A 19,547-nucleotide genomic window follows, 5' to 3' on the forward strand; every position below is an offset into this window, starting at 1 on the left:
GGAAGAAAATGATGCAAGGAAGGTGTGGCAGAAGGTGGCTGCCAATCGATTTGCAGACATGCTGCACACTATGAAGACTGCAGCAAAAAAAGCATCTGGCGTAGTAGATGATCCATTACTGTGGAAGGGCCATGGTCCTATTACTATCAGGAGAGATTACTGGGATGAAATGTGTGATATGTGGGCGGGAGATGCATTTAAAAATCGCTCTGCGAAGGCTTCACAAAATCGATCGAAGATGCCCGAAGCCCATCTACACACAGGTGAATCTAAGACATTTGGGAGCCACCTAAAGAAAATGGTAACTCATCAATATATAATATTAATTTTATAAGTATTGTTGCAAACTTGTGTACTAAATCTTTTGTCATTTAACTTCGCAGGAAGCAGAAAAAGGAGGCAGTGTACCATATAAGGATGTGTTTGTAGAAACACATAAACGGAAGACCACGGGAGTCTTCGTATCAGAGAAGGCGAGAACGACAACGGTATGTATTAATTCTATTAATAATCATTGCAATATATATGCAAGTTATCATAATGTTATCATTAATTATTAATGAATACTTTAAACATTATTTTGTAGGAGGCATATGAGCAACAGATGGTAGAGCGATATGGCGAAGACGCTACTCAGCATCCATCATTTGATCCTACAGCATGGGTGACTGCAGCAGGTGAACCCAAAAAAGGTCGCGTGTTCGGGTTTGGGAGTAATATGAACACTTCACCAGTTATTGGTTCTTTCAGTTACGGCTCACCGACTTCTTGCGCCGACATAAGCTCCAAGCAGCCGACTATTCTTTCCGGTGATGATGTACGCGAGATCATTAATGAATCACTGAATAACTACTTCCAATACACCGTCGCCCCCTTTCTCCGAAATGAGATCAAGGCCGCTGTTCAGGATAGGGGATCTTCGATTCCAGGTCCCTCTCAGGTATAATCACATATATAGTTTTTTTGACTATCTTAAAGCACATCTGAGCATGGTAGAATCACATATAGAGTTTTTTTAGATGCCTTAGAACACATATGAACATGCTATAATCACATATTCAATTTTTTTACTGCCTTAGCACACATATGAGCATGATAGAATCACATATAAAGTTGCTTTGCCTGCCTTAGAGCACATATGAGCATGCTATATTCACATATTCAATTTTTTTACTGCCTTAGCACACATACGAGCATGATCGAATCACATATATAGTTTTTTTTCTGCCTTAAAGCACATCTGAGCATGGTAGAATCACATATAGAGTTTTTTTATATGCCTTAGAACACATATGAACATGCTATAATCACATATTCAATTTTTTGACTGCCTTAGCACACATATGAGCATGATAGAATCACATATATATATATATATATATATATATATATATATATATATATATATATATATATATATATATATATATATATATTTAACTTTTTGTCTGCCTTAGAACACATATGAGCATGATAGAATCACATATAAAGTTTTTTTGATTGCATTAGAACACATATGAGCATGCTATAATCACATATTCAGTTTTTTGACTGCCTAAGAACACATATGAGCATATTATAATCACATATTCTGTTTTTTGACTGCCTTAGCACACATATGAGCATGCTATAATAACATATAGAGTTTTTTAACTGCCTTAGAACACATATGAACATGTTATATATCATTTATGATAGAATCACATATAAAAATTTTTGCTTTGCCTGCCTTAGAGCACGTATGAGCATGCTATATTCACATATTCAATTTTTTTACTGCCTTAGCACACATACGAGCATGATCGAATCACATATATAGTTTTTTGCCTGCTTTAAAGCACATCTGAGCATGGTAGAATCACATATAGAGTTTTTTTAGATGCTTTAGAACACATATGAACATGCTATAATCACATATTCAATTTTTTGACTGCCTTAGCACACATATGAGCATAATAGAATCACATATAGAGTTTTTTTATTGCCTTAGATCACACATGAGCACATGATAGAATCACATATAGTGTGTAATTTATTTCATTATATTTTGTTTATCAATACTGACTGTTCTTTTCTTGTGTAGGCTGCTAGAGATAATCAGGGTAGTGGAGCTGAAGGGACAGATAAAGACAATGAACAAGAAGACGCACAAAATCTTGGCGATGATTAGAGGACTGTGTTGAAGAAGTTCTATTTTTTTTATTTTTCCTAATTGTAATTGTTGAATTGTAAATAATTAAACTTCTTAATTTTAAGGTGGAACGATTAATTATTATAGATACTTGTTATATGAATTTTTTTGTGTGGTTTGTTTTTTATTTACAGGAAATATAAATTGTACAGGAAATAAAAATTGTACAGTTCTCGGTAATTAATTTTTAAATAAATTTTTTTTGATTTTTTTTCGTGTTTGCGACGGATTAGCGATGGATGATTCCGTCGCTATTCATATTAATCTAGCGACGGCTTAGCGACGGAACCATCCGTCGCTATTCATATTAATCTAGCGACGGCATAGCGACGGAATTAAATCCGTCGCCAAGCCGTGGTCGCCGTTTAGTACCGGCGGATTGGCGACGGAATATAGCGCTCGTTATTCCGTCGCAATTAGCGACGGACCTGGCGACGGAATTATTCCGTCGCCAGTTAGCGTCGAAATATTCGCGACGTAAGCATACTGTCGCCTCGTTGTCGCTAATCCGTCGCTAACATGGTTAGCGACGGATTCGCAACGGAATGTGGTCGTCGCTAATCTACTGCTTTGTTGTAGTGCAAGATCATTGTTTATCTCATAAGGCAATTGCAGTTCTCAAGATTATCACATATCAATCACTCATCATTATTTCATCTTGATATGTAACTTGAGGGATTAAATAAATGAGAAAGAAAGAGGGTGTGAAAGCTTTTTCCCAATGTAGGTCATTGGCCGAACCACGTATATTTGGTGTGTTTATTCCTTTCTCTTTTCAATATTTTGATTTTATTTGTATTCAATTCTTATTTTATTTTTTTCAATATGATATCAGAGCCGCACAAACTATAGGGAGTGTTGCAAAGGAATGGTGACAAAGTACTTTTATCTCCACAAATTTTTAAGTCGTCAAGGGGCGTCATCTAATGCTCAAACAAGTGGTTAAGCTAATGTCGATGTCATTGATGCTCAAATCAGTTTCCATGCTTCTGCTATCCCAAGTACTCTCAACTTCATGGGTACCCAATTCACTCATGATGAGTATGAAAAGCTAAGGTCATTCATCTACCAAGGTAACCTACAAGTTAACCTAACAGGTAATCTCTTATATCTTATTCCACACTTTTATCACTTTTTCAACATTGCCGATCATATGACCAATGAATTGTCGAATCTAAATAAATTTTCTATTGTTTCTTGTCCACCCGTCGATCTACCAAATAGAGCTTACACTCATATGACCCATATAAGAAAAGTCAATATTTATCCCAATTTCATCTTGAAGAATGTCTTGTGTGTTCTTCATTTCAGATTCAATCTCATATCTATAAAAAAACTTTTTCAAAACTTTAAATTATGAAATTATTTTTAACAATGATTACTGTTTGTTTCAGAACCCACACTGGAAGATGAAGATTGGAGCGGGTCGGCTGCATAAGGGGCTATATTTTCTCTATATAAATGGTATTTTCATACTTAGTGCATCTTCAAAATCTTTTTCTTCTTTATGACATTCTCGATTAAGACATTTATCCAATGCTAGACTTGAAACATTGATAAACTTCAAGATGATTGACTGTCATTTATTTCTTAATGAGTCTTTTATTTGTCATATGGCCAAACAAACCTGATCCTCATTTTTGAATAGTTTTATATCCACTTATGCTCTATTTTAATTAATTCACTATGATATATGGGGTAGATAGAAACCCCCTTTATTATTCAGAGTATATTATTTTCTCACAATTATTGACTATTTTAATCATTGCACATGGGTGTATTTAATATGACACAAATATGAAAAGCAAAATGTTTTTCAAAATTTTATTACACTGATTAGTAATCAATTTAACACGTGTTTTGAGCATCAGATCTAATAATGGATATGATTTTTTTTAATTGAAATGCAATCATATTTTAAATCACCAACATAGTTGTGTTGAAACGTAACAACAAAATAATGTTGTCGAACACAATCACAAAACCCTTCTCAATATTGCTTGTGCACTTAGATTTCAAGCCAACTTGTACATATATTTTTTGGGGGAATGTGTTATTACGTCTGCCTATCTCATAAAGTGCCTTCCCTCTAGACCGTTATTCGAGAAAACACCCTTTAAGATTCTCTACCACAATATGCATCGTTTGCACAAGTTTGATAATAGGACTCTAAAATATATTTTTGTTAGTTACTCTTATGGTCAAGTCGACAATAAAGTTTTTGACATTGAAAATCAAGCAATATTTTCTAGCAAAGATGTGTATCTTTATGAAAATCAATTTCATTTTCAAGGTTGATGCGACAAGGATATTTATGAGAATAATGTCATTCCTATGGTCATCTCTGAATCAGTTGAATTAGATCTGAATGTAGAATTATAACTTTGTCCCAGAACTTGAGAATGAACACATCCTAGGAACCCTAAATCCTAAAAATCAGGAATATAATAATCAAATCCAACCAAGCCAAGAGTCCCAAAATCACTTTGTGAGACCCATAAGAAAATCTCAACGGATTCCGACTCAACCATTCTATCTTCGAGATTATCAATGTTATGCTCCAACCCTTGTTCTCCAATTGGATTATTCGAATGATGTGGTTAAAAGCTCATGGTATCCTTTGTTTCAATATTTGAGTTATGAGCCTTTTTCTGTAACATATCGGGTCTTTTTCATTGTCATTACTCAAGTCTCCGAACCTAAGTTTTTCAATCAAACCATGAAGCACAAGCATTGACAAGATGCTATGATCACATAAATTCGAGCACTAAAAGAGAATAGTACCTGAATGATTACTGACCTCCTAGAAGGAAAAAAGGTTATTGGGTGCAAATGAATCTACAAGACCAAGTATAAATCAAATGAATTTGTTGAAAGACACATAACTTTCCTTGTTATGAAAGGATATACTTAAGTTGATGGACTTGACTACAATGAAACATTTTCTTCTGTCATTAAACTCATCATAATTAGATGTCTTTTGACCATTGCAGTTATTCAAAGTTGGTATATTTACCAAGTTGATGTGAAGTATACAAGAATTTTCCAGTAACCACATGTGATATGATATGGATAAGACATCGCCTTTATGATTTTGGCATCAATCATGCATAACCATTGGTTTTATACTGTAACAATCAAACAACAATTTATATAGCTGCAAACCCTGTTTAGCATGAATGTACAAAATACATAGAGGTGGATTATCATGTGGTTTACAAAACAATCTAGAAGGGAATGATCCATATCTATCATGTCTACACCAAAAATCAATGTGTTGATATTTTCACCAAGGCTCTGAGTCGAGTCAGTTCATTAGACTAAATCCACATGCTTCAACTTGAGGGGGGTGTTAGATTTGTTAAATTTATCTTTTTTTTACTATGTTTTTTATTTACAGTGTGGCAAATAACCAAAAATGTAATTTCTCTTTTTTAACTTAAGTTTTATTTTTGAATTACTTATTTCAAGGAGGAGATATAAGAGGTACTATTATGAATCTCTTGAGTTAGGGATATGATAGAGATTGGTGACTTGTTAATGTTATATTTTATTTTACATTATATATATTTTATAATTTATAAAAGATCAATAGAAAAATAAAAAATGTTTCTTCTCAAATGTGCTTTATTCGATATTATTTTTCTACATTGTTGAAAAAATAAAGTAGAAATTAAATAGAAATAAAATAAGAATATAGGAAGGAGAAGGGGATAAATACACCAAATATATGTGGTTCGACCAAAGGCTTACATCCATATAAAAAAGCTCATACTTTTTTTGTTTCTCATTTATTCAATTCCTCAAGTTACATATTTATACAGGTACATGATCCAGATAAATAATATTTATCTACAACTAATATGAGAAATAATTAGGATGGGATAAAGATGAGTGATTGATATGTGATAAACTTGGGGACTACAATGCCTTCCAAGATAAAGATGATCTTGAAAACTACCATCTGTGATTGAAAATATTTTTTTATATTGTTATAGATTTCAACACACTCCCTCATATTGAAGGGTGAACAAAGATAACTCCCAACTTAAAAATATGAAAATATATGCTAGAATTGATAGAGATGATTAAACTTATCAATGTTTCAGTGATGGTAACACAACAATGAAGCATCAAACATACAACAATCTGAACCAAAGTCACTGAAAGATGCACAATGTGAAGATTGTAGTATGAACATGTTGATGGAAAGAAGACTGTATACTTCAAGTTGGTGAAGACTAATCTAGTCTTGACTTGATAACATATAAAAAAAGGATATCGAAAAAAATACAATAGAGAAGAAGTATTCATTATTTTTCTATCAATAATTTCCAAATTATACATTGCAAAATAAAATATACACTACAAGAAAAATGTCAATTAGCGAAGAAAATTTACAACGGAAAAAATCTGTCATGATTTTGTGACGGATTAGCTAGAGAAAAGAAGTCGCCCCTAAATTTGGAATTAGTTGCGGGATTTGCAACATAATCATTTTGTCGCACAATCTGTCGCTAAGTAGCGATGGATATTATTCTGTCGCAAAATATGTCAGAACTTAGCGACAGAATAGCGACAGATATTATTCCATCGTGAATCTGTCGCTAATTTTCGATGTAAAATACCCATCTAGGGCATGAAATTGTGTTTGCTCTCTCTCTCTCTCTCTCTCTCTCTCTCTCTCTCTCTCTCTCTCATCCACGTTGCTCGCCCCGGCCACCTCCCGCTCTTTGGCGACTGCCCCAGCCACCTCCCACTCTCCGACGACTGCCCTGGCCACCTCACGCTCTTTGGCTACCGCCTCGGCCACCTCCCGCTATCCGACAATCTCCGCACCTGCTCTTCCAACGATCGCCCCTGTGCTGCTCTCCGCCGACCACCCTGGCCATCTTCGCCCCCGCTCTTCTGTCGACCGCCCCCGCTCTCTGGCAACCCGCTGACAGGAAAGTGCACCAGTGAGCTTGCCTCTCGTACCCGCGCCGTTGGTATTTTTCGGTAGGGGGTCAGAGCCCCCTGTCGCTGTTATTTTCTGGCAGGGGGGCAAACCCCCCTGCCCTTGTTTAAGCAAGGGCAGCAAGGGATCTGCCCCCCCCCCCTACCGCTGGTATTTTTCAGCAGAGGGGTCGCCCCCCTACCCTTGTTTAAGCAAGGGCGGCAAGGGATCCGCACCCCCTGTCCCTGGTGTTTAAGCAAGGGCAGCAGGGGGATCCGCACCCCCAGCCGTTCTGTTTGCTCAACCGGTAGGGGAGGGAGCCCCCCTACCGCTGGTATTTTCCAACGGCAAGGGGACCCGCCTACAGGGGGTGGAGCCCCCCTGCAGCTAGTATTTTCTAACATGGGGCGAAGCCCCCCTGCGCTTGTTTAAGCAACAGTGGCAGGGGATCCTCCTTCCCTACCGTTGTGTTTGCTCGGCTGCCAGAGGCCCCCACACCCCTGTCGCTAGTACTTTTCGGCAGGGGGCTCCCGCCCTCTGTCCTTGTTTAAGCAACAGTGACAGGAGGATCCGCCTCCTGCCATTGTATTTGCTTTTCTAGGCTGATACTTTCTTGTATCTTTGTCTTTGGCGGGCAAGAATAATGTGCAATGCAGGTGCGTAAGAGAGCAAAATGCACGATGCTTAATGCTAAGCATCACATGCAGCTTAAAATGCTATGCGAAAATAAACAAGCAAAATGCAAATTAGGTAAATACCCTTGGTAAGTAATGTAAGTGCATCACATGTTATTTAATTTCTTGGATGCAACACTTTTCTATTTACACACTCACTTAGTTGTGGATAACTAGGGCTGCTTTGATGGAGTTTGGAGATCTTTCTGAACATGATTTTATTGTATGAAAATAGAAGTGTTTTTATTTTTGGAGTTCAAATTCCATGCTAGGCATGGTAGTAGTTAGCGGGATATTGGAGTGTATTTGTTGCAAGTACATATTTGACATTGTTTTGATATGAATGATTTAAATGTATTGCAATGTTTGATGTGATTGTATCCATGCTTTCATGTGAAATTGTGCAATGTATTGTAATGTTATTTTCCATTTGATTATGCCTTTCATGTGAAATTGTATCATGAAAATATGCTTTAAATGAATGTATCATTTTATGGAATGTGATTTCATATTTCTAAATATCCTTATGATATATATAAATATGATGTATTGGTGTTACACACAAAAATATTGAATTATCAAGGCATACATAATAGTTCATGAAATTGCATTTTATGTTAAGCATGTTTGTGGTCTAGAGGGAAAGAAAATGTATGCATTAATTGAAACAAAAAAAGTGCTCACAAACAATCACCAAACAAGAATTAATAGATAAATTAGATATTTTTTTCATCATAGCATTATTATGATTCTCTTTTAACTGGTGATGATAATATCCGTAATATTATAGGACAAAATGACTGCAAATCATGAATGGATGTACCGTAGGATAGTTGATAATGAGGTGTCGCATAAATATATGGATGGTGTTGACAGTTTTATTGAATTTGCAACGGCAAGTGTCAGTTTAGTGGATCCCATCGATCGGATCAGATGCCCTTGCATGATGTGTAAGAACAATTGATTTGTAAAACCTTATGGCGTTAGACATCACCTATATAGGAAGGGTTTTGTTAGTGGTTATCAGAATTGGACGCTTCATGGTGAAGAATTTTGAAATATTTTTGATGCATAGGTGGATGTGGTGCATGATAATCTATATGTGGATTTGATATTTGATGTCGCACAACCAGAAACGAGTTAACCTATGGGACCTAGTGATATACCAACTGGGATAGAGGAAGAAATAACAAACGATGCAACTAGTAGATTTTATGACTTACTTAGAGATGTTGATGAGCCACTGTGGAATGGTTGCAAGAGTCACACTATCTTCTCTACAGTTCTTCAACTACTGAATTTGAAGTCAGAGTATAATTTGAGTCAATCATGTTTTGACCGTTTGTGCTCTATTGTGAATAGTGTGTTGCCCAAAGATGAGAAATTACCAAAAAATCTCTACCGTGCAAAGGTTATGTTCAACGCTCTAGGTATGGGGTATCAAAAGATAGATGTTTGTCCAAATCACTACATGTTGTATTTCAAAGATCAAGAAAATACCAGATCATGTATGTCATGTGGGCATCCTTGGTTCAAGCCAAAGACAAGAGAAAATGGTACCACGAGGTCAAAAAAAGTGTCATACAAGTCACTATGCTACTTCTCTCTCACCCCTAGATTACAACGACTGTATATGTCTTCGAGGACAGCTAAACAAATGATATGGTAAGCAAATAAACACCACAACAAAGCAGTGGATTAGCGACGACCACATTCCGTCGCTATTCCATCGCTAATCCGTCGCTAACCAGCTTAGCGACGGATTAGCGACGACGAGGCGACGATATGCTTACGTCGCGAATTTTTCGACGCTAACTGGCAGCAGAATAAATTTGTCGCCAGGTCTGTCGCTAATTGCGATAGAATAACGAGCGATGTATTCCGTCGTCAATCCGCCAGTACTAAACGACGACCTCGGCTTGGCGACGAATTTACGTCCGTTGCTAAGCCATCGCTAGATTTATATGCATAGCGACAGATGGTTCCGTCACAAACACGAAAAAAAAAATTGAAAATTAAATACCAAGAACGGTACAATTTATATTTCCTGTAAATAAAAAACAAACTACACAAAAAAAATCATATAAAAGGAATCTACAACAATTAATCGTTCCACCTTAAAATTAACAAGTTTAATTATTTACAATTCAACAATTACATTTAAGAAACAAAAAAAAAATAGAACTTCTTCAACACAGTTCTCTAATCATCGCCAAGATTTTGTGCGTCTTCTTCTTCATTGCCGTTATCTGTCCCTTCAGCTCCGTTACACTGATTACCACTAGCAGCCTACACAAGAAAAGAACAGTCAGTATTGATAAAAAAAATATAATGAAATAAATTACACACTATATGTGATTCTATCATGTGCTCATATGTGTTAAGGCAATAAAAAAATTTTATATGTGATTCTATCATGCTCATATGTGCTCTAAGGCAGGCAAAAAACTCTATATATGATTCTATCATGAATTATATGTGTTTTAAGGCATTAAAAATTTTTTATATGCGATTATATCATGCTCAGATGAGTTCTAAGGCAGCTAGAAAAACTTTATATGTGATTCTATTATGCTCATATGTGCTTTAAGGCAGGCAAAAAGCTATATATGTGATTCGATCATGCTCGTATGTGCGCTAAGGCAGTCAAAAAATTGAATATGTGATTATAGCATGCTCATATATGTTCTAAGGCAGACAGAAAAACTCTATATGTGATTCTATCATTCTCATATGTGCTCTAAGGCAGGCAAAGAAAAAAACTTTATATGTGATTCTATCATGAATGTTATATGTTCTAAGGTAGTAAAAAACTCTATATGTGATTTTGGCATGCTCATATGTGTTTTAAGGTAGTCAAAAAACTGAATATGTGATTATAACATGCTCATATGTATTCTCAGGCAGTCAAAAAACTGAATATGTGATTCTATCATGATCATATATGCTCTAAAGCAGGCAAAAAACTTTATATGTGATTATAGCATGCTCATATGTGCTCTAAGGCAGGCAAAAAACTTTATATGTGATTCTATCATGCTCAGATGTGCTCTAAGGCAGGCAAAAAATTATATATGTGATTTGATTATGCTCATATGTGTTCTAAGGCAGACAAAAAACTAAATATGTGATTATATCTGAGAGGGACCTGCAATCGAAGATCCTCTATTCAGCACAAGAATGTTGATCTCATCTCGGAGAAAGGGGGTGACAGTGTCATGAAAGTAGTCATTCATTGTGTCCTTAATGATCTGGCGTACATCATCACCGGAAAGAATAGGCTGCTGCTTGGAGCTTATGTCGGCAAAAGAAGTATGTGAGTCGTAACTGGAAGAAACAATAACTTGTGAAGTGTTCAGATTACTCTCAAACCCGAACACGCGACCTTTTTTGGGTTCACCTGCTGCAGTCACCCATGCTGCAAGATCAAATGATGGATGCTGAGTAGCGTCATCGCCATATTGCTCTACCATTTGTTGCTCATATACCTCCTACAAAATAATGTTTAAAGTGTGCATTAATAATTAATGATAACATTATGATAACTTGCATATTGCAATGATTATTAATAGAATAAATATATAGCGTTGTCGTTCTCGCCTTCTCTCTTACGAAGACTTCCATGGTCTTCCGTTTATGTGTTTCAACAAACACATCTTTATATAGTACAATGTCTCCTTTTTCTGCTTCCTGTGAAGTTAAAAGACAAAAGATTTAGTTCACAAGTTTGCAACAATACTTATAAAATTAATATTATATATTGATGAGTTACCATTTTCTTCAGGTGGCTCCCAAATGTCTTAGATCCACCTGTGTGTAGATGTGCTTCGGACATTTTCGCTCGATTTTGTGCAGCCTTCGCAGAGCGATTTCGAAATGCATCTCCCGCCCACTTATCGCACATTTCATCCCAATAATCTCCCCTGATAGTAATAGGGCCATGGCCTTTCCACTGTAGTGGATCATCTATTACGCCAGATGCTTTTTTTGCTGCAGTCTTCATATTGTGCAGCATGTCTGCAAATCGATTGGCAGTCACCTTTTGCCACACCTTCCTTGCATCATTTTTTTCCATCGTAGTTGCGAAGCGATTCGAAGCCTACAAATATTTTCAGAAAGTTAGTAGACATTACTTAAAAAAATTAAATTTGAAACACATTAACTATGAGGAACAACTGTATACCGTGAATGAGGACCACAATCTGTCTAACACCTCCTTTGGGTACTCTTTCCATTGAGCAACCGGTCCTGGTAGATGTTGAAGAAGTGAATTCCTAATCTCCCGTACTACTTCTTGTGGCTCTAACCTCGTGCTGCACATGAATTGGTACACAATAAATATCAATATAAAATATTTATAAGATATACAATAATTAAAAACGAAATACTTACGATCGATTATCGATATACACTATTTGAATGAGTCTTCTTGTGCCAGACTGAGAAGATCATGCTTCCTGTGTTGACTCATGACTTGTGTGATCAACTGGTGTAGGTGGGTCGTGTACAGGCGAAACATCATTTGTAAAAAAATACATTAGAAATTCTCAGAATGCGCATTTGAACTAATCAAGCATCCAATTAGTTAAATGATATACCTATCACAGGAGCCCGTGAAGATGAAGGTTGGGCCTGGCTACTACTGGATGAGCGACCATTGTAACCTCCACGAACCATATTCTAACAAATAATATATGTCATATAATACATTCAAATAATTCACATCAAGTATTACAATACATTTAATCATTTGAAACATGCTTTCATTATACAATTTTACATGGAAGTCATAATCAAATTGAAAGTAACTACATGCAAACATGGATACAATTACATCAAACATTGCAATACATTGTAATCATTCATATCAAACAAATGGAAAACATGTACCTGCAGCAAACACACTTCAATATCTCACTAACTACTACCATGCCTAGCATGGACTCCGTACTCTAAAAATAAGAACACTTCAATATTCATACATTAAAATCATGCTCAACATGATCTCTGAACTCCAACAAAGTAACCCTAAATATCAACAACTAAGTGAGTGTGTGAACAATAAAGTGTTACATCTAACAAATTAAATAACATGTGATACACTTGTATCACTTACTCACCACGGGTATTTACCCGATTTGCATTGTTTTTGTCACTTACTTACCACAGGGCCGAGCACGAGCTGGTTTCGTTGAAAAATCTGCACAAAAAATGTTGTTTTAAAATGAAGTCACCAAGAAAAAAAAAAGAGGTTGTTCCAGAAAGGAGTCAACTCCCCTGCTGTTCCGGCAGGGGGTCGACCCCGTTACGGAACATAGGGGGTTAACCCCCTTACGGAAAATAGGGGGTTAACTGACCCCCTGTTCGGGCAGGGGGTCGACCCCCAGCCTTTCTGCTAGTGAGTCAACCCCCTGCCGAAACAGGCAGAGGGTTAACCCCCTGCTTGTTCTGGCAAGGAGTTAACCCCCTGCCGGAACGGCAGGGGGTTAACCCCCTGCGTTTCCGGGAAGGGGTTGACCCCCTGTCGGAAACCGCAGGGGGGGAGGGGGGGGGGGGCGTCCTTTACCTGTCTCCGGGCGGCGGGTCCGGCGGACGGTGGGAGTGGGACCGACGAACGGCGGGAGTGGGACCGGCGAACGGTGGGAGCAGCGAAAGAAGAAAATAAAAAGTTGTCTGGGATTAGGGTTATTCGAAACTTAGCGACAGAATTAATCCGTCGCAAAGACAACGCAAATCAAATTTACGAAACGAGCGACGGACTATATTCTGTCGCCAAGTCTATCGCTAAGTAGCGACAGACTAGATTTTGTCGCAAACGTCATCGCCAAATGGTGCGACCGTAACGACAAAACAATATGTCGCAAAATCTGTCGCTAAGTAAAGACGGACTGGGCGACGGATTATATTCTGTTGCTATTTTCGTAAGCTTCATTAATTATAGCGACGGATGTTTGTCGCTCGTTAATCCGTCGCTAACTAGCGACAGAATATTTCTGTCACTAACAACGTATTTTCTTGTAGTGAAAGTTTGACATGATGAAGACAAAATCACACATCCTGTTGACGCAGAAGCTTGGAGGCACTTTGATCGTACTTATTGGAACTTCGCAATGGAAGTAAGAAATTTTAGGCTCGGTTTATGTATAAATGGATTTAATCTAATTAGGGGAAGATCAACCTCATACTCATGTTGGCAGATATTTTTCACCCCATACAACCTTCCTCCAAGCTTTTATATGAAGCGTCAAAATCTTTTCTTGTCTCTATTGATCCCTGGTCTGACTTCTTTGGGCCAAAGTCTTGATGTATATTTAAGGTCATTGATTGATGAACTGAAAATATTATGGGATGACGGTGTTCTCATGTACGATGCCCACAAAAAACAAAACTTCAATATGAAAGTTGTTGTTCTATAGACAATTAGTGACTTTTCTGCATATGATATGTTATCTGGTTGGAGCACACATGGGAGGTTGGCATGTTCGTACTGCATGGAGGATACAAAATATTTTAGATTGACGCATGAAAGGAAGCCGTGTTGGTTTGATTGTCACCGTCGATTTCTACCTAGCGATCATGCGTTCCGATGACAAAGGAATGCATTCTGAGCAAGCACAGTCGAAATAGAAGGTCCACCTGCACGGTTGTCGAGCATCATGATTTTAAGACGATTGTGATACTTTCCATATGGACTGACAGATGCTCGTAGTGCGAGGCCCTTCCTTGGATTTGGAAACTATCATAATTGGACAAAGAAATCTATATTTTAGGAACTACCATATTAGCCGATCTTATTGATATGACATAATCTGGATGTGATGCATGTGGAGAAAAATGTGTTTGATAATATGTTCAATACGGTAATGAATGTCAAAGGAAAAACGAAGAATAATCTGAAGGCCTGTATGGATTTAAAAGTAATATGTAAAATACCAGAATTGGAACTCCAAGAGTACATTGGCAAATTATTGAAACCAAAGGCAAGGTACGTACTTGGACCAGATCAAGTAAAGAAGGTATGTCAGTGGTTGAGACAGTTGAGATTTTTAGATGGATACGTCTCTAACATTGCTAGGGCTGTGAAGATAGTTGATGGCTAATTGTATGGGTTGAAGAGCCATGATTATCATGTTATCATGCAATGATTGATTCCCCTAGCATTTCATGATTTGTTAGACAAACCTATATAAGGGGTATTATACGAGTTGAGTCGATTTTTTAGAACATTGTGTAACATTACCCGACGGAGGTGTTGGACAGATTAATGTCCTCATTCATGGTATGCAATCGTTTATCATAACTAATATGTTTCATATTTAATTTTTTGTTATACTCATGTGTGCTAACTTTCTGAAAGTATTTGTAGGCTTCCCATTGCTTTGCTACTGCAAATGAGGAGAAAGATGTGAGGGTAGTGTGGCAGAAGGTGGCTGCCAATTGATTTGTCGACATGTTGCACAATATGAAGACTGCAACAAAAAAATCAACTGGTGGGATAGATGATCCACTACAATGGAAGGGCCATGGGCCTTCTACTATCATGAGAGATTATTGGGAGGGAATGCACGATAAGTGGGCGAGCAATGAATTTCTAAACTGCTCAACAAATGCTGCACAAAATTGAGCGAAGATGCCTGATGTCCATCTACACACAGGTGAATCTGAGACTTTTGGGAGCCACCAAAAGAAAATGGTAAGTCATCAATATATATATATAGTCAAATTTGTAAGTATTTTTGCATACTTATTAATTGATTTTTTTATCATTTAACATTGCAGGAAGCAGGAAAAGGAGGCATTGTGCCTTACAAGGATATGTTTGTTGAAACACATAAACGTAAGAGCACGAAAGATTTTGTATCAGAGAAGGTGAGAGCGACATCGGTATATATTTATTGTATTAATAAACATTATAATATACAAGTTACTATGAATTATGTTATCATAAATATTGTAATTCTTAATTATTAATTCATATTCTAATCATTACTTTGTAGGAGTCATACGTGTTACGACAATGAAGCTATACACAATACTTCAAGTACAAGGTTTTGATGATGAACAAGTGAATCAACTGTATTTCAGCTAAGGCAATAAAGAAAGATGACAAGAATTGAAGAATTCGATGAAGAATCTTTGAAGACTAGTGTGCAAATGTAAAATTCATTAAATGTTTTAGATCCTTGTAAGATCCTTACTTAGAGTGCATATTTCGATTGCATTTCACCTAAAAAGTCTTTAGAAAAACTTTTCTAAAAGAACCCTTCATGAAAATTATTTTAGAAAACTCTTTACTTAATTTTTCATGTTTATTAGTCGACCAACAGACTCACCAGTCGACCAACTTTTTCATGCCAAATTTTTCTAAGCTAAAACATCAACTTTCTAAATTAGTCGACTAATCGACCCTTAGTTGACCGGACAGAATGTCTGTTTTCTGAAAAATTTAGCAGCAGTTGACTGAAGGTTTTATCAGTCGACCAGACAGAATGTTTGTTTTCAAAAAATTTAGCAGTAGTCGACTTAAGGTTTTATCAGTCGATCGGACAGAATGTTTGTTTTAAAAAAAATAGCAAGAGTCGACTGAAAGGTTTTTCAGTCTACTGATGATATTATCAGTCAACTAACTTTTTCTTTAGCTGACTAAGTTTCAAACTTCAGATTTTTAAAACGGCTATGTTAAACACATTAGTCGACCGACAATAACTGTTAGTCTGTTAATATTTGATTTCGGTCGACTGACTATTGTTTCAGTTGACTAATTTTGCCATTTTTTCTGAAATTTTTAAAAGGCGTGTCTTTTGATTTTTTAAACGAATTGACTGTTCAACTTTTTATAGAATTCTCATGCCCATTATGTATCCACGACCATGTCCATGTGCATCTTACAATAGCTCTCAAGTAACTTGGAAGAACTCAAGAACATGGAACTTGATTATCAGTAAGTCTGTACCACTATCATAGCCTAAAATCATGGAAGTAAAAGGCAAACATTTATGAAGTTTCAGCTTGCAAGTTAGCCTCTGAAACTTTAAGGATAAATAGGAACTTACACATTCTCAACACATGAAACAAACACTATGTTTTTGCATCAGTGCACATGATATTATATAACCAATTGCTATACATTGTCTTTCTGAGTATGAGTTGCTTTCTGGTAGATGGAAGAACTCTTTTCTTCTGAAGAATCCATTGCCCATTCAGGAAAATTTCTTGCAGTCAATTCACTTCATCAAATTATATAGCAAACTCAGAATGCTCGCATCCATAGAGCCAACAGAGGAAAGCTATATGCGTACAAAGGACAAATGAAAAATAGTTATCCTTTTCCTTTGTATATTTGAAGCGATTATCTAATGTCACAGAATAGCCACCTCTAACAACTGCCGTTAAAGAGAAAACTGTGTGCATAATTGATAGTGCATCTATCAGACACATTAAGCAATCCATCTCCCCTTATAAAATTAAAAATAGTAGAATTGCCATATGGTTGTTTTTATGCTTCTCAAAATTTAATGCAGAATTACGGACAGACCCATAAACTTTACCACAAATATTTCTCTTCCGAACTCAGTAGCAAGAGTTTCAATTGTAATGTCATCCCCAAATGCAGCAGCATGCCCCTCTCTATTCTCATCTACTGACAACAATCCGTCTTTTGTATATTGCAAAGAAATGATATCATACTCATCATCTGCAGAACCTGAGACAGACATATACTTGGCCCAACTTGGACCATCATCAACAACAATGCATCGTTCCTTGTATATGGACTCCGCAGCAGATTCCCTTCACATAAAAAATATATATTATTACACAACCTAAACAAAAGTATCAAAATGAAATGTTATAAATATTAATACTGAATGAACCATGCAATCATGAACGACACATGGACCCCACAAAGAAATCACCATGATGATTTTCTATTGCATGAAAGAAACAGCCACACCAAGCTTTACTTTACCATGTTGGAAAATCAAATAAATAATATAAAATGTCAATACAACAAAAACAAAAGAACAATAAGGATAGTAATGAAAAAAAAAGGATCACCAAAAAACAAGATGTTAATTTTCATTTCACCAAAGGAAGCTGTACACTGTCAGTGTCAGATAAGTAAAGTTAATGAAGCCTTAGTATCACACATAAAATTAAAAATGCTGAATTTTGAAAGCTCACAAATCCTAAACTTGGTTTTGGTTTCCAATAAGCTCAAGAGAAGTCCAAAACGCTTAGACATACACAACAAAAAATATCCTTACACCATTACACGATGAGAAGTCCAAAACTAATGGTGTCTAACAGAAAGCACAAATTTGACTTCAAAATCAATGGCCAGGAACAGAAACCACAAACTCCAAAAGTATAGACATCCTGATATCCTCCAAGGATCCAAAAAGGATAAGATAAGGGACGAACCCAAACTCTAAATTTTTAATAAAGAAAAACTCCAATCTCCCAACAGAAATGCTAGTCTTCAGAACTTACAAATCATGAATGCCTCTTTACCGCATTAAGTTCCACTTCCCTTTGCACTTCAAAGGGTACAAACATCCAAAGTCTTATGGAACTTTAGACTGGCACATCCATTATTTGAACAGAGATCCACAAACTCAACTTGTATATTTGAATTGCTGCTAATTCTGTTCGTGGTTTCCAGCTCTAAGCTCAGTGAGCTTCATCAGTTCATCTATGACATATTTTTTTAGTAATTTAGCAAGTAAATATTTTAAGCTACTCAGGCTTGACTAACACAACCACAAACTCAACTTGTATATTGGAATTGCTGCTAATTCTGGTTGTGGTTTCCACCTCTAAGCTCAGTGAGCATCATCAGTTCATCATTGACATGTTTTTTAGTAATTTAGCAAGTAAATTGTATCGCCCCAAAATCCCTAACTTGTAATTTTTTAGGAAAAGTTTAAAAGCTTTGCAATCAATCCTTTTTCAGAGTTTAAAATAGCAATTCGGCGAAAAAACAGTGTTTGAAATAACAAGTCAACGGACCTTGGGCACATTACAGGCAAACCTTCCTTTACGCAATAGATTTATATCTCCATATAAGCATTGAAACCACATAGATTTAAAACAAGGTCTTTGATAATTTAAATTTTATACAAAAGAAGAAGTTTCAAAAGAAACCCTTATGCAAAAATGCAAAACGTGCTTAGGAACGAAACGTCAGAGAAAGTATGGGATCTTGATATCATCACGTCATCGCGTCATTGCCTATCGTACCAACCTAATCATCACCTGTATCCCATAAAATAAATCAGACTTATAAAAATCTGGTAAGTGCATAGATATCAAAATTCAGAACAAGACTAATATATACGTTCCTTTCGTGATGTGAAATTCAAAGTAAGCAAAATGAGCGTGATTGATGCAACTCACGTTGAAGGAGGAGAGAAAATAATGGCCCACCGTGAATCGGTGGGACTGACTTCTTTATTAACTCAGAAATGTTTCAATAATCAATAAAAGAAATGTAATAAACAGGGAAGAATGCAATGGAAAAACAGGAAATAAGTAAAGAAGGGAAAACTGCAGCAAAGAAAAGTCGGTTGGGCTTCTTTTTTAATCTTCAATGCTCTTCACGCAACCCTAGACAGCCTTTTAAAGACTGTTTACTGGACCGGGTCGTGGATCCAGGTTTGGATCCGACCCACGATTCGGTTCAGTCTCCCTTTGCAGCTGGTTCTGGGGCGTGCGAGCTCCACCACGCCTGACGTAGGTGCGCAGG

General features: G+C 36.6%; 1 protein-coding gene across 1 annotated transcript in view; it reads left to right on the forward strand.

Annotated features, from left to right (window-relative positions):
- The first annotated feature begins 273 nt into the window (after positions 1-273).
- The window catches only part of LOC149843199 (uncharacterized), a 242,517-nt gene continuing 223,243 nt past the window's right edge, over positions 274-19,547 (forward strand). The window contains exons 1-3 of the mRNA XM_090001735.1: positions 274-301; positions 384-488; positions 587-940. Of these exons, the coding sequence (XP_089857861.1) occupies positions 299-301; positions 384-488; positions 587-940 (462 nt within the window). The 5' untranslated portion in view covers positions 274-298. The remainder of the gene's footprint in view (positions 302-383; positions 489-586; positions 941-19,547) is intronic.

Source organism: Nuphar pumila, chromosome 3 (assembly GCF_984573655.1).
Source record: "Nuphar pumila chromosome 3, dmNupPumi1.hap1.1, whole genome shotgun sequence".
NCBI lineage: Eukaryota > Viridiplantae > Streptophyta > Magnoliopsida > Nymphaeales > Nymphaeaceae > Nuphar > Nuphar pumila.